The sequence below is a fragment of the Scyliorhinus torazame genome, chromosome 6, assembly GCF_047496885.1.
Source record: "Scyliorhinus torazame isolate Kashiwa2021f chromosome 6, sScyTor2.1, whole genome shotgun sequence".
NCBI classification, from domain to species: domain Eukaryota; kingdom Metazoa; phylum Chordata; class Chondrichthyes; order Carcharhiniformes; family Scyliorhinidae; genus Scyliorhinus; species Scyliorhinus torazame.
The window spans coordinates 260,032,869-260,049,340 of NC_092712.1; the positions used below are offsets into that span (position 1 = coordinate 260,032,869).

The window sequence follows — 16,472 nt, forward strand, 5'->3', positions numbered from 1 at the left end:
CCTCTCCCAGTAAACGCTGGACCTCTGACTTGATAAAAGTCATATCTTGGGCACTGTAGCGCCGGCTCCTGGTGGCAACTGGCTTACAGTCGGGAGTGAGGTTCGCGAATAGCGAGGGGGTGCGACTTTCAGTGTCGCAAGGCTGCATACCGTGAGGGGAGGCAAGGGTCCGCTGAACTTCAGTGTCAGGCTTCGGTGGCTGCACTGGAAATCCAGTCCGAGCAGCAGGGGGGCACAGAGGTGGGGAAGGATATAAAATTTGAAACGGGTGTACTTGGCGCCCTGGATCGAGAGATCCGCAATACAGTACCCCGTGAGTTGTACCGAGTGGGACCCAGATGCGAGGGCTATGGTTTGGGATGCGGGATGGGTGCGCAGGGAGCAGCGCCTTACCGTTTCAGGATGGATAAAGCTCTCCGTGCTCCCGGAGTCGAAGAGGCATGCAGTGTCACGCCCGTTGACCTGGACCTGCATCATAGAGTTCTGCAGGTGTTTTGGCCGAGTTTGGTCGAGGGTGATCGCTCCCACTCGCGGGTAGTCGGAGTCCTCAGCCGAGTCGGACTCGTAAAATGGCCGCCGCCGGCTGCGTGTGTCGGGCCGAGAAGATGGCTGCCGACCAGATGGTCGCTCCCATGATTCGCACGAGGCTGATGACGCGTCAGAAGGGGGCGTGTCGGGTCAGTGCGCAGCCGCATTGCGAGGCCTGCGGTCCTGAGAGCTTGATTTTCGGGCCGGCTGTTCTTTGTTCTTCTGGCCCCTGGGTCTGGCCAGGCAGACCCTCGCAAAATGCCCCTTCTTCCTGCAGTCGCTGCAGATCGCGGAGCGAGCTGGGCAGCGTGGGCGTGGGAGCTGGCCCTGCCCGCAGAAGTAGCACGGTGTGCCGCCATGATGAGCGGATCGCCGCATGGCGCAGGCCTGTAATATGGCTGAGTGTGAGGAAGTCCGGGGGGGGCTCGCAGAGTCCGCGGGGTACGTACCCAAGTTATGTCGGGCCACCTCCAGCAAGGAGGTGAGCGTTAGCATGCCCTTGCGGTCTTTTGCCCCGTTTTCGAGCAGCCGCTGCCGGATGTAGGTCGAGCGGATGCCAGACACGAAAGCGTCTCTAATGTGCAGGTTCATATGGACCTCCCCTGTCACATCCTGGTGGTCACAGTCCCTGGCAAGCGTGGTGAGGTTCTCGACAAATTCGTCCAGCAATTCCCCCGAGCGCTGCCGGCAGGTAGAGAGCAGATGCCTGGCATGCACCTTGTTGATAGGCTTGACGAACCGCTTGCGGAGTAGCTCGACCGCCTCTTCATAAGTCGTCGCCTTCTCGAGCGTGGCGGAGATTCTGTGACTCACCCGGGCGTGGAGTAGGCGCAGCTTGCGTGGTCCCAGGATGGGAGTCTCTGAGGAGTCCAGGTAAGCTTCGAAGTATCGGAGCCAGTATTTAAAAATTTCCTTTGCCTCAGGTGTCCGTGCTTCCAGGTTGAGCTTCTCGGGTTTTAGGCCTGCGTCCATCCTGAAGTAGTTTAGTTTATTAAATTGTGGTATCCTCAATAACGACACTTAGAGTGTAAACAGTAAAGAAGGCTTTAATAAACTAAGAACTAGACTAGTGCAGAGACTTGTGCTAACTGCTGCACTGCCCACAAGGCGGCCCCTTATATACGGCTCCCAGATGGGCTGAGCCGGAGGCGGAGTTCCCCAGGGTTCCAAGCCCGGTCTTAAAGGGGACATCACCTTACATGATGACAAGGGTACAGTGTTACAGTAAACGTTCATCACACTGAGATAGGGATGGGTGAAGCCCTGGATGGATTAATGTTAAAATTAAGTGTTGTTGGACTGGGAACCAATATAGATCAAGAAGCCGAGTGATGATTTTTGAACATATCTTGGAGCACTTAAGATGCAGGTGGTAGAGATTTGGACAAGCACAGATTTAAATAAGGTGGAATATGGCCAATCAGATAAGCACTGGAATAGATCACAAGGAATAGGAGCAGAAGTAGACCATACAGTTCTTCAAACCTGCTCTGCCATTCACTGGGATCCCTAAACCTGCGGCTGGTTTAGTACTGTGGGCTAAACAGCTGGCTTGTAATGCAGAACAATACCAGCAGCGCGGGTTCAATTCCCGTACCGGCCTCCCTGAACAGGCTCCGGAATGTGGCGATTAGGGGCTTTTCACAGTAACTTCATTGAAGCCTACTTGTGACAAGTAGAGTGACCAAAAAATCTCCCTCAACTTTAAATATATTCAATGATGGAGAATCCACAACCCTCTGAGGTAGAAAATTTGAAAGATTCATATCACTTTTACTCAAGAATTTTCTCATCTCAATCCTTAATGATCCTTCCCTTCTCCTGAGATTATGTGCCTTGTGTTTTAAATCCCCCAGGCAGCAGCGACAATCTCTGTGGCTACCTTGTCAAGCCCCTTTGGAACCTTGTATGTCTCAATGAGATAATATCTCATTTTCTAAACTTCAGAGAATATAGGCCCAATTTACACAGCACCTCATTATAGGCAACCCCCCTTCATCTCGGGGGTCAATCCAGTGAATCTTTACAGTACAGACGAAAGCATGCCCTTCTTTAAACATGGAGACCAAAACTGCACCAGGTAGTCACGTCTCGAGATAACAATGTCAGCAGATGAACTGAGCTAGGATTGGAGTTGGGCAGTTACAGGGGCGTACGTATGCAGTTTTGTGATGGAATGGACATGTAGTCAGAAGCTCATTTTGAGATCTAACACAAGATTGCTCCGGTTTAAGGAAGTTGCTAGGTATGGAAATGGTGGCTAAGCAAGGGAGTTTATTACAAAATCCTAGAAGCTTCAGCATGAGAGGAGGCCAGTTGGTCCATCATGCCAATGTCTATGGCGGTGCTAGTGTCACATGAAGACTATTTATTCTAAGCCCCTACTATGTTTCCCTTACAAGTGTCTAATTCCCTTTGGTTTGGCTTCAATGGCCAGTTCAGTAAGCATTGCATTTCCTTTCTGCCCTGTATTACTGGAATATACTTTTCACCATCTGCTCACTCAAACCCTTTCAATACTTCTATTGGGATGCTTCACTGCTAAAGTGAATACACTTTCATGTTTACTGTCTTATTATGATTCTAACATTTTATCCCCGGCGCCATTGTATTGAATCAACGCTGCACCTTTTACATGTCTATAATACCTTTTCTGTGTTGAATGATGCAAATAGTACTCTCAACTAAAGAGAGGTCTGCTTTTAAATTATGTCCACCTTTATATAAAAAACATTTACCTTTTCTGGCCTTTTCTCCCTGAATGTGAATCTACAATCCCCAGGTCTCTCTGATCCTCCATTGAAAGTTTCCCATTAATAGTATATTTCTATTCTTAAACCCTTTTCCCAAAATGTATTTATTTTATTGTGCTGTTTCACCCACATATCCAGCAGCTCCCCCTAACCTGTTTTCTTTCAATCTCTTCTACTATTCTTCAGTTTGTCACACTCCCTAATATTTATTTGGTATATTTTGGTAGTTTGAGTCATTTAGACACCTGGGGAAAGAGGTTCCCAACACTGGGTAGAATGCTAGCTACACCTTGCCAGCTACTCAACCCCACTATTCGTCAGCCATTCCTGTATCCTCAACACCCACTTTACCTTTGACACCATGGTCCTTAATCTTTCCAATAAGATTTATAGGTCATATATTATCAATTTTGTTTCTTTGGAAGTACAAACATTTTCCCCCACTCTTTGTGTCTCCATTCTGTCAGTCAGCAGATGTGAATGGATCCAGTATTTCAAGCTCATCCCTGTCAATTTTCTTTTTATGGAGAGGAAAGCAAACATTAGCACTGGTTATATCTAAATCCAGTGCTTACTGGCATTAGAAGCACAGATGTGGATGTAAGAGGTGAGTGAAAACTGAGTAATGAGAGTCACAGAGTCACACTTACGGCGCAGGAGGCCATTTGGCCCATCGTGTTTGCAACAGCTCTCCAAACAAGCATCGTGAATTAGTGCCATTCCCCAGCCTTTTCCCCGTACCTCTACACATCGTTTCTATTCAAATAATCCTCTAATGCCCTCTTGAATGCCTTGAATAAACCCACCTCCACCACACTTCCAGGCCGTGCATTCCAGGCCTGAAGCACTCGCTGTGTGACTTTTTTTCGCACATCACATTTTCTTCTTTTGCAAATCACTTTAAATCTGTGCCCTCTCGTTATTGATCCTTTTACGAGTGTGAACAGTTTCTTCGTGTCTACTCTGTCCAGCCCCCTCAGCCGTCTTCTCACCAAGATGAACAGGCCCAACCTCTCCAACCTATCCTCAGGTTGTTCCAGGCTGTTCTTTACTTGGCAGAACCAGTATGTTCAATTTATCAATGAGATATTCTATTGCACACACAATTGCCAACTAGCCATAGGCAATAATCGCATGAAAGAAAACTTTACCTAGTGTGTGAGTCCCGTGCCACACCAATGTATTCTTGACAATGAACTGCTTTCTGAAGTGGTCCAACAACCCAATTAGTTCAAGGCAGCTAGATATACACCTTTTGTGCCAGCATCACTAATGATGCCTTCACCCAAGAATGACTTTTAAAAGTTGAGTTTAAAAAACGTTGAAGCAAATGATTGTATAGATAACTAGAATGCAGTAGATGCGGTATATGGATTTTCAAAACATATTGAGCAAGGTATCCCATAGATGCTTTTTATAAAAATTAATGAATACAGTATCAGAAGAAATGTTAGAGAAAGAATGGTGATTGCACATTGCTCGAATTGGAGAAGGATGGGGCCAGTATTTGTTCCACTTACAATATATATTTGGCATAAGGAGCAGAATTTTAAAATTTGCCAATGACACAAAGGTAGGGTCCCAATTAAAAAGGGAGCCTGTAAAAGATGTCAAGACAACTTCGACAGATTGACGGAATAAGCAGACATTATTTAATGAGGAGAAATGTTTTTGCAGACAGGGATAGATGCTACAGGGTATAGATGAACAGAGACCAAAGCTTCAAAGGCATAATTCTCTGAAAGTGAAAGCAAAGGATGATATGCTATGAAAAAGGTCAACGGCATTTTGGGTTTTCAAATTAGGGGCTTAGAGTTCAAGAATAAATAAATAATGCTAAACGTTGTTAAGAGTATTATTTGCAGTTTTAAATACCCTATTATATAAAGGAAATTCAAGTCATTGTGAGTGTACAGCCTCAATTCCATAGGACGATGCCAAGTTTGGGAAACTATAGTTATGAGGAGACTCGAGATATTGGAACAATTTCCACTGTGCAAATAAGACAAAGGAGACTTCAGAGATTAGTAATATTATTATTTTAAAAAATATATATTTTAGAGTACTCAATTATTTTTTCCCAATTCAGGGCAAATTTAGCGTGGCCAATCCACCTAGCCTGCACATCTTTGGGTTGTGGGGGTGAGACTCACGCAGACACGGGGAGAATGTGCGAACTCCACACAGACAGTGACCCGGGGCTGGGATCGAACCCGGGTCCTCGGCGCTATGAAGCAGCAGTGCCAACCACTGTGCCACCATGGCGCCCTTGAGGTTAGTAATATTATGCAGGGCTTTATGAAGGTGAAAACGGACAGGCTGCTTCCTCTAGTTGCAGAGTCAGTAGCAAGGCATAATCAATTTCAGAATGACGTGGAAAGTTAACAGAAATGTCTTTATTTAGAGAACTGTTAGAATGGAAAGCTGTAGGAGACCATGGACAGTGGGGTTAGTTGTGGATTACTCTAGCAAAGATTTAACATTGACAAAGGACAAGTAGCTTCCTTCATGGCTATAAATATCTGTAATATGGTTGCATGACATTCAAGGTCCAATTTCTCATGAGTAAGGGAACAAGACATTACTATTGGGGCTACAGAACACCTCGTCTGTCATGACACTTCAAAGGAGGTTTTTAAAGTTTATCCATTTACTGGATACTGAGAATATTGTGTGGTGTATTTGAACCTTCATTATTTCAGCTTGGTCCACATTTGTGCTCTATGTATATCTTTTTATTGTGAAGTATATTTATTTCGGAGATCCTTTGGAAACATTCTGATTGTCAGAGGACAGGATTGCTAACCTTGGCCCAAAAGCCCCTAATGGAAACTCCAACAAAAAAAGCAATATTAAATCTAAACAATATGTACGTGTCAGTGCAAATATGTGTTAGTTTTGTTTCTCAATTGATTTCTGAACACTTCAATGTTATGTAGAGGTAAATGAGTTTCTTTGCAATCTCACACCAAGTCATCCGGACTCAAAACGTTAACTCTGGTTCTCTCTCCACAGATGCGGTCAGATCTGCTGAGTTTGCCAGCATTTTCTATTTTTATTATAGTATGATTTTCTGTATTGTTTTCAGTTTTCAATCTGTTTTTTGTCATCAGAAGCAACAGTAACAGCCATGGATTTAAAAAGTCTAGACACATTACATGAGTGGTGGAGGACACTGGGCAGGATAGCAACCCCAGGCTTCATATGACCAATAAAACACTTACTCTCCACTGTGGATTCCTCGGAGCCCACTGATTCTGGTTTAATTCCCGGGAGTCACTATTGGCCAGAAGCTGTACTGGACCGGCCCTGTAAATGCTGTGGCTGTAAGATAAGGAAAAGGCTGGGTATTCTGCAGGGAGTAACACATCTACTGATTCCCCCCCTGCCTGTCCATCAGCTCACATGAGGAATGTGATGGAATGCTTTCCACTTGCCTGGATCTGAGGGCAATCCCAATAACACTTGAATCACCATCCAAGGCAAAGCAGCCCACATGATTGGCACCCATCCACCATTTTCATCATTCACTCCTTCCACCATCAGTGCACAGTGGCACCAGAGTGTACCACATATAAGATGCACTACAGCAACTCGCCTTTGACAGCAGCTTCCAAACTCAAGATCTCCCAACATCAAGAACGACAAGGGGCAGCAGGTGCATGGGAACACCACCACCTGCAACTTCCACTCCAAGCCAGACATGATTCATGACTTGCAACCATATCACCATTCTTTCAATACCATTGGGTCAAAATCCTGAAAACCCTTGCTAACAGCACTGAGAGTACGTACACCACATGCAGCAGTTCAACACCTTCCCAAAGACAACTGGGATACATCAACAAGTGTTAACATTGCCAGAAATGCTCACCTCCCAAAAATGAATTTTAAAAATATATAAAATAGCCCCTTTGGTTAAACAAAAATTTTTGCTAAATGATGCCCTGTAAATAGCCTAAAATTGGAAACTGCCCTTTGTTTTATCTCAAAGTAATTTTTTTCAGGGACATATAAGGTAAACCAGGATAAACTGTTCCTGTTTGCTGAGGGTACTCCGAGATGTGAACACACATTGAAGGTCTTGGGAAAGAGATACAGAGGAAATATGAGGAAGAATGTTTTTACACAGTATGTGGTAATCACCTGGAACTCAATGCCCACAAAGGTAGTAGAAGCTGAAACAATCAATGATATCAAAAGGAAATTGGATGTGCAGTTGAAGTAATAAACTTGAACGGCTTCGGGGATCAACCAGGAGAGGGAGATTAACTGGATTGTTCTGCAGAGAGTCGGCACATACTCAATGGAAATGAAAATGAAATGCAAATCGCTTATTGTCACAAGTAGGCTTCAAATGAAGTTACTGTGAAAAGCCCCTAGTCGCCACATTCCAGCGCTTGTTCGGGATGCTGGTATGGGAATGGGCGGCATAGCCTCCTTCAGTATCACAAATGACTCCAATATACTGACATTTTATTCCCTTCCCATAAATTTACACTTACTCCAATTTTTACAAAATGCAAGCTGAAATACGTTAAAATCAAAATGATACATCAGACTATATCGTGACTCACCAACTTTCCTCTCTTTCTCCTCTAACTCTGAGACATCAGTATAGTTTCTTAATCCACTCGTGAACTTAAAAGGCATATCACATGAAGGGCAAAATCATGATCTGGTTATGCTCGTGAAAGAACCACTTGCATTTGTGTTTAAGGCTTTTAACAACCTTTGGGCATCCCCAAGTGATTTCAGCCAATGAAGTACTTTCAAAGTACAATCACTGCAGTAATAAAGGGAAAGGACCCACAAACAGCAATTGGATAGTGACCGTATAATCTGGTTCAGTGATGCTGGTTCAGAATTAAATATTGGCCAGGACATCTGGGAGAACTTTCCTTCCCTTTGAATGGTGCCATGGAATCTTTTACATCTATTCAGAGGGGGGCAAATGGGCCCTTGGCTTAAGGACTCTTGAGAAAGACAGTAGATGGTAGGGTAGAAGACATTCATCTTTCTATTTTGTAGCTTTAAGGAAATAGGGAATAAGAAAGGGAAATCTAACATTCTAGTCATAGTGCCCATTGTCTAACATTAGGTATGATTCAGCGATTAGGCAGCGCCTGCTGAACATTCCAGTGTGTTAAGAATTACACTAACAACCAATTTAAGATTATCCGTTGGACTCTCAATGTGGTTCACTAGAAACTACATAGATTCATACACAGGGGCAAGTCCTCTGCAGGCAAACGGAACTTGTCCAGGCTTTTTTTAATGAAACAAGCATGAGAAACAATACTTCCCTGCTGTATTCTCTGTTAAGTAATGGGTTAAGAGACATTGCAATTAGTTGTCTCATTTATGTTAAGTATCCATTAATTGACACTGATATGTAAAGGGCCTTCAGGTGGCCTCTGTCAGGTGATGTATAGTTTAGAGTTTTGTGCAAAGTCTGTTGGAATGAAATAAATGTGTGTTGGTAAAAAAGGAACAGAACTTTAAACTCTTCATATCACAGCAACTAAAACGTCTAACAATTGGTAGCAGAGGACGGTTGCTGTGTAAATGTGAAGGGTTGAAAGATACAACTTTTCCAGATCAAACCAAGGAGTGAGTGAGAAAAGAAAAAAAGGGATATATGGCTGAACCAAGGATAAAGATGGCTGGATATGACGATCCTCCCTTATTTTCTGAAAGGGAATCGTACGACCAATGGAGAAGTGCAGTAGTTATGTGGACTAAGGTAACTGCTTTGGGAAAGAGAAAACAAGGTATGGCATTGGCTCTTTCTCTACCATATGGCAGTAAAATCCGAAACAAAGTGCTTTCTGAGCTGGAATTGGAAGAGTTAGGCTCAGAAGAAGGTCTGGAGACTTTTACATTATATGGATAAGATTTATAAGAAAGATGACTTGTTAAGTGCGTATGAAGCATGGTTGGATTTTGATAAGTTCTGGAAAATGGAGGATATCTCCATGGAAGACTGTATAATTGAATTTGGCAGACTATATAAAAGGCTGCAGAAACACAACCTGGAATTTCCACAGTCCATGTGTACCTTTAAAAACATGGGTCATTTGAAACATGGAAGTCTGGCAATCTCTGGTCTGCGAGAAACATGAGAGGATACAGGGAAAGATCCCACAAAGGGTTAACAGCAGCTGCAAAGAGCAGGATTGTAAAATGCAGATATCCTTGGTCAAGCAGGCTTAGCAAACACACAGGATTTTGAATGAAGCCAAAAACAATGGCTCACATCTTCATTGAAAGTAACTATCTTAGTAAGCAGCTGGAAAGGAAAGGATAAGGTTCAGTTGAATTTGGGACAATTCTAGGTGTGAAATTTTGCTAATACCAGGTAAATTAAAGAAAACTGGAGACTATCAGTCTATGAGAAACATAATTTAAAGCCAAAATCAAAGTCAAAATTATGAGCTGAGGACACAATTGGAAAATAAAACTATAGAAATGACAGGAATTAAAAGTAACACCTCTTGAAACCAAAGCATTTTTGAATATCACAAAGGAACTTTGAACATCACAAAGGCCACAATGTAATCAGATCTATGAGATGAGGTTATGTCAAAATGAATACTTAGTTGGATTAGAATGTTTAGATCAAAGATACTTTTTACAATCAAAGAAAATCAAGAGTTACTTTCCAATAAAGTCATAGAAACTTAATAACTGTTAGAAAGAGAATATAAACATAGAGACCAGATCATGAACTACAGAGGCAGAGAGGCGGAGAAGCAGAGAAGGAACAAGCAGCTCAGAGTCAGATTACAGTCAGCTCGGGTATGGGAAAGGGACAGGGCAAAGCAGCCGAGCTAAAATAGCTAATACGTCTAAGGAAGACTAGAATTTAAAGAGTAAGCAGAGTCAGCTCAGAGATAGCCAGCTCTCACAGCTCGGTACCAGGGAAAGATAGGACATAGCAACCGAACACATCAGCGAATACATCTAAAGAAGACCAGATCTTAAAAAGAAGATTGATTGTCAAGTTGGGCCTGAAGGTCCCTTCAACCAACCAGAAGGATCCAGAACCAAGATCTTTTTACCTTTCTGTAAAGGCAGTAATTGCAGCTTTTAAAAGAAAAAATATAATAATAATAATAAAATAACTTAATTTAAACCACCTGAAATAGTGGTTATTCCAAAGTCTACTTTACTTACTTAGCAATGTGGGACCCAGGATCGATGCTACTAAGTGGTAAGTAGATGAAATCTTCGGTGAAGGTATGGGTTATACCGGGGGATAACTTGAAAACATAGTTTGACCTGAATAGCACCCACTGAAGCCTGCATCAGAGTCAGGGAGTGAGAATCCCTGTTCACCATTTAGAATATCGGCCCGTTTTGGTATAGGGGGACTTCTAAGAATAGTGGAGAGTTTTTAACTTCAGACTTTAGCTGATGAAAAGCTTGTGGTATTAAAACTGCATAGGCAATTTGCACATCCATCTTCTCGGCGGCTGAAAAATTTATTAAAGGATACAGGGGTAAGGGATGCCGACTATACTAAACTGATAGAACAGGTTAGTGACTGCTGTGAAGTTTGTAGAAAGTACAGAAGGACACCAGCACGACCGATAGTAACCCTACCTTTGGCCAGGGATTTTAACGACATTGTGGCCATGGACCTTAAGATCTGGGATAAAGCAAATAATATATTTATTTTGCATTTTTTGATTTAGCAACCAGACTTAGTCAATCAACGATTGTACAAAATAAAGAAAAGAGTAATTCTGGATCAAATCGTGGAAAAATGGTTAGGGACAGGAATGGGTCCACCGGCAAAATTCCTTAGGGACAATGGGGGAGAATTTGCTAATGATGAATTTAGGGATAGGTGTGAAAATATGAATATCAGAGTTATCATTACGGCTGCAGAAAGCCCATTTAGTAATGGTGTCTGTGAAAGAAATCATGCTGTCATCGATGACATGCTTCGGAAAATGTTGGCGGATCGACCAAATTGCAGGCTAAGTTCAGCTTTAGCATGGGCAGTACATGCAAAGAATTCATTGCAGATGGTTGGGGGCTATAGTCCTTATGAATTAGTGTTTGGTAGAAATCCTAAAATTCAATCCATTTTGGATGACCAACCTCCAGCTTGGGAGGGGACTACAATTAGCTCTGGTTTTGCTGAACATTTAAATGCATTACATTGCAGTAGAAAAGCTTTTTTGGAAGCAGAAGTCTCTGAAAGAATTCGCAGAGCATTAAGACATAACGTACGGCCATCAAATGCTGTTTTTCAGCAAGGAGGCATGGTATACCAAAAGAGAGACAATTCTAATGAATGGAAAGGCCCAGGGAAGATCATAGGCATAGATGGCAAAACAATTATTTTGCAACATGGTAATCAAACTGTTAGGGTACATTCATCAAGGATAATGGGTACAGATTACAAATTTTGACAGAGCAGACAGACATGACGAGGAACCAGAGACATCGGTATGCACGTGTTATGAAGACCAGTTAACTGATATAGACCGGGTTTCCGTAGAGGAACATAACACTTCTGATGAATTAGAACAGGCCATTTTTCAAAAAGAACAACTGCCAAACGTTGGTACAAAAGTGACATACTTGCCTGAAGGGTCTAGTCAATGGAAGGATGCAACTACTATTAGTAGAGCAGGGAAGGTCACTGGAAAGTATAAACATTGGTTGAATGTACAGCATTCAGGGGAGGGAGTCAAGACAATGGATTGGGAACACAAAGTAAAAAAATGGAGGGCACAGAAACGCAGTGCCAGTTCAGACAGTACATCAGATAGTGAACAGCTCCGCAGGAAAAGGTCGCAAACTATTGAAAGAACATCCCACAGCAGAAGGGAAAGATCAAGCAGTAGCATTACAGAACAAGATACCAGGTGGGATAGGGGACGTAGTTTATCAAGATCTTGGAACATGAGTAAGACTACAAATACTAATAGGAGTAGAAGCCCACATGCATGTGAGATTTTGGTGGCTTCCAATAAATTTGATGAAAAAGTTATCAAAGATGCCAAACAGTAAGAACGGCATAGTTGGAGTGAATTTGTGGTATACACGGAAGTACCGGATAGGGGACAAAGAGCTCTAGCCCACAGATGGATTTGCACGGAAAAGGTTCTTCCAGATGGAACTTTTAAGGCAAAGGCCAGGCTTGTGGCAAGGGAATTTGAAGAAAACTTAGAAGATCAGGATTTAAGGGTAGATTCACCTACGACAGGAAAGGTTATTTTAAAGATCTTCTTGACTCTATTAGCCACAAAGGCATGGGAATGCAAATCTATAGATATAAAAGCTGCCTTTTTGCAGGGGCATCAGCTCCAGAGAGACATTTTTCTCCATCCTCCTAAAGAGGCAGCTAACACAGAAGGGGTACTCTGGAAGTTGAACAAATGTGTATATGGATTTAAATGATGCGTCTAGTACTTTTCGGTAAGGTCAGTTTTGTTAAGGTTAGGCTGTTGCCAGTTGAAAGCAGATCCAGCAATGTTTTACTGGCACTATAAAGGAAATATTTCTGGCATCTTTATGCTTCATGTCGATGATTTTTTGTGGGGTGGACTAGTGATTTTGAAGCTATTGTACTCTCTGGTTTGAGGAAAGAACTCAGGGTTGGAAGTCAGGCTTCCGGTGCATTTAAATATATTGGACTGGAAATCGGACAGACTAAGTTAGGGGCAACTTTACGTCAGCAATCTTATTTGGAAAGCATCAGCCCAATAGCAATTAATCGTGGCCGGGTTTCACAAAAAGACACAATGGTTTCAAAGATGAAAAAAGAGCAACTGCCAAGTTTAATTGGGCAACTGAATTGGTTAGGCAGACAGAATGGACCGGACGTGAGTTTTGATGTCTTAGAGTTGAGTACAAAAATGAATGATCCCAAAGTGGAGGACATAAGAAGAGAAATTAAAGCGTTGGTCAAACAAAAATGCAGGAGTGTGTTTTGAGGTTCCCAGTTTTAGATGACCTTAGGTACTTGAAACTCATAGTCTATAGTGATATATCCTATGCAAATTTATGTGATGGGGTTTCAAGCGCAGGAGGTTTTATAATTTTCCTTTTGGGGAACAATGGTAAATATTGCCCTCTTGTGTGGGAAACAAAGAAAATAAGGAGAGTGGTCAAAAGCACTTTGGCTGCTGAGACGTTAGGCCTTGTAGAGGCGGTGGATATGGCCTTTAATATTTCTCAGGTATTGACAGAAATTGTGGGATTAGGGGATTTGGGTAATATACCTATTGAATGTCACATTGACAATAAATCCCTGTGGGAAAATGTGCACTCTACAAAAAAGTGTCAATGAAAAAAGGTTAAGGATAGACATTGCAAGTTTGAAGTAGATGTTGGGCAGAGGGGAGATAGCAAAAAGTAAATGGGTTGACAGTAGCTATCAATTGTCAGACTGTTTTACAAAAAGAGGGGCTAGCTCACAGAAACGTTTGGATATTGTTAATGAAGGGCGCCTGTTGCTGTGACTGTTTTTTTTTCTTCCAAAAAAATGAAAAAAAGGGGGGGCAATTGCGTGTGTTTTTGAGTTTCTTCTAATTTTGTTTTCACCTAATTTTATTTTTTTCTCCAAGGAAGGGGAGACTGTTAAGTAATTATGTAATGGGGCTTCAGGTGGCCTTTGTGTCAGTGATGTGATGTTAGAGTTTTGTGCAAAGTCTGTTGAAGTAAATTAAAGGTGTTTGTGGAAAAGCAGCAGAACCTTTGACTCTTTATACAACAGCAGTTAAACGTCTAACACTCTGCAAATACGTGAAAAATCATTTGAAAACTTACCAAAGGCTTTGGCAACATCACCTGGACAACTGCAGCCACCATCCTTCGGAGAGGGAGAAATATATTAACTGGCAGGTCATTCTAGCAACCAAAATATCTGAACATCACTGGAAGTTATTAATTAGTTTCTCACAGAAAAGTCTAAAAGAAGCTTGTGGCTATAATTGTGAACTCACACTTGAAAAATACAGACTTACTGGGTGGAATTCTCCCATCCCACTTGTGGCAGGTGTGGTGGCAGCTGGAAGCAGAGAATCTGACGGGAGCAAAAAAGTAGGAAACCCGCCAGTGTAAAACCAGCCAGTGTAAAACTATGTTGCAATTCTCCCAATGGCAGGTCGCAATGATCGCCATTTGCATCTCATGAAGGTTCGTTAAAACAGCTGCCCGCCAGTGTCCTGTCAGGCCTTCCAATCTTGTGTCTCGCCAGTGGGAAATGATGTTGGCATCAAACCCGATTGCTAAAGAGTGGCGTGCACAAGATAGGTTCCAAGCACAGAATCTGGTGCGGGATTTTGCCATTCTGGTTGGCAGGATAGTCACCACCAGAGCCACCTGCCACCGCACATCAAATGGGAGAATTGCATCCATTAACTGTATTTTTCTTTTAATTATTAGTTCCGAGTAGACATTTTATTGTGTAAATGTGTGGCGTGTACAGCTTTACAGAGATAATGTTGGATACCACAGACTATTTATAATATAATCAGTCATAGTTAGATGTGTCCTGAACTCTGATCATCCATACCTACTTCCACCATCAGTATCAGACTGATCGCTTCACTAGGCAATAAGATTTTTTTTTTTTTAAATTTGGAGTACCCAATTCTTTTTTTCCAATTAAGGGGCAATTTAGCATGGCCAATCCACCTACCCTGCACATCTTTGGGGTGTCGGGGCGAAACCCACACAAACACGGGGAGAATGTACAAACTCCATACAGACAGTGACCCAGAGCCGGGATCAAACACTTGCTGGTGTTAAGAACTCTGATACATTCTTTCACTGACAGCTCAAGCAGAAAAAACATTTCTACTGAAGAGTATTTTATGAAGAGCATTTTAACTTGCTGACTCTTGTCAGCCAGACACCTTGATGTTTTCCTTTGTTAAAGGCGCTATATAAATTCAACAGTTAATAAAAGCAAACATGGTATAAAATCAATCCCAACTGGAAAGTAAGTGATCACTTTTATCGGAACCCGAGTTGATCAAACATAAAGACGTTTTCTCTGTTATGTGCACAAAGCTGCCTAATCCAAAGGGACACCCCTAAACAAGGACTTTCAACAAATCTCTGCTGTCTTTCCTTAATCCACGTTTCTGCAAGTGACTGTTAATTTTATCTCTGTTTTTTTGTTTCTGATAAGGTTTTCCACCACCGAGGTGAAACTGACTGTGGTTGCTGGGATTAACATTACACACAAAGAACAAAACAGCACAGGAACAGGTCCTTCCACCCTCCAAGCCTGTATCGGTCATGATACCACCCATGGCCAAAACCCTAAAGAACAAAGGAACTTTTTGAACCTTCGCAATTCGCCAATGATGTCCAGTGGCTCCACAATTTCCAGTATCTTTGGACAGAGATCCCGTCCTGGTGACTTTTCATAAGTACAGCTCTTCCTCAATTTTTAGCTCACCCAGTAGATAAGCTACCTTCTTTTTCAATATGACTTGGGCAACATCTTCCTTGGTAAAGATAGATGCACCTCCGCATTGCCCTCTGCCTCTAAGGGTAAATCCCTTTTCTTTATATCCCTAACGCACTTCACTATTCCCAAAGAATGTTTTTGGATGCTCTTTTATGTTTTTTGCCAGTGTCTTATACTCTCTGGGCACGTTTCAGTGACCACGTTGCATCCGTCACGGGTTAGAACACACTGGGTGAATAGCGGAAGAGGTCAAAAACAGAGATTCACCCGGCCAGTTCCCGATGGTGAATTCTGAGTCACAGACATGCCCCTTGATATTGTATATGGGTAGCAGAGTGGGCAGAATTGTTGCTTCACAGCTCCAGGGTCCCAGGTTCGATTCCCGGCTTGGGTCACTGCCTGTGTGGAGTCTGCACGTTCTCCCTGTGCATGGATTTCCTCCGAGTGTTCTGGTTTCCTCCCACAAGTCCCGAAAGACGTGCTGTTAGGTAATTTGGACATTCTGAATTCTCCCTCTGTGTACCCGAACAAGCGCCAGAATGTGGCGACTAGAGGCTTTTCACAGTAACTTCATTGCAGTGTTACTGTAAGCCTACTTGTGACAATAAAGATTACATTATAAAATGGCAGGACTATCATTAACCTTCATTGGCATTCATTTGAATCTCATGAAAGAGATTGAAATCTAATGCAACGGCCTCCCGGGAATTACCCAACTCCATAGCAGGTGTCGTTTAGTTCTCCTT

General features: G+C 42.5%; 1 protein-coding gene across 1 annotated transcript in view; it reads right to left on the reverse strand.

The window, feature by feature from the left end:
* Window positions 1-16,472, reverse strand: part of gmpr (guanosine monophosphate reductase) — a 177,831-nt gene that overhangs the window by 54,397 nt on the left and 106,962 nt on the right. Inside the window, exon 7 of the mRNA XM_072509613.1 lies at window positions 14,073-14,115. Within this exon, the coding sequence (XP_072365714.1) occupies window positions 14,073-14,115 (43 nt within the window). The remainder of the gene's footprint in view (window positions 1-14,072; window positions 14,116-16,472) is intronic.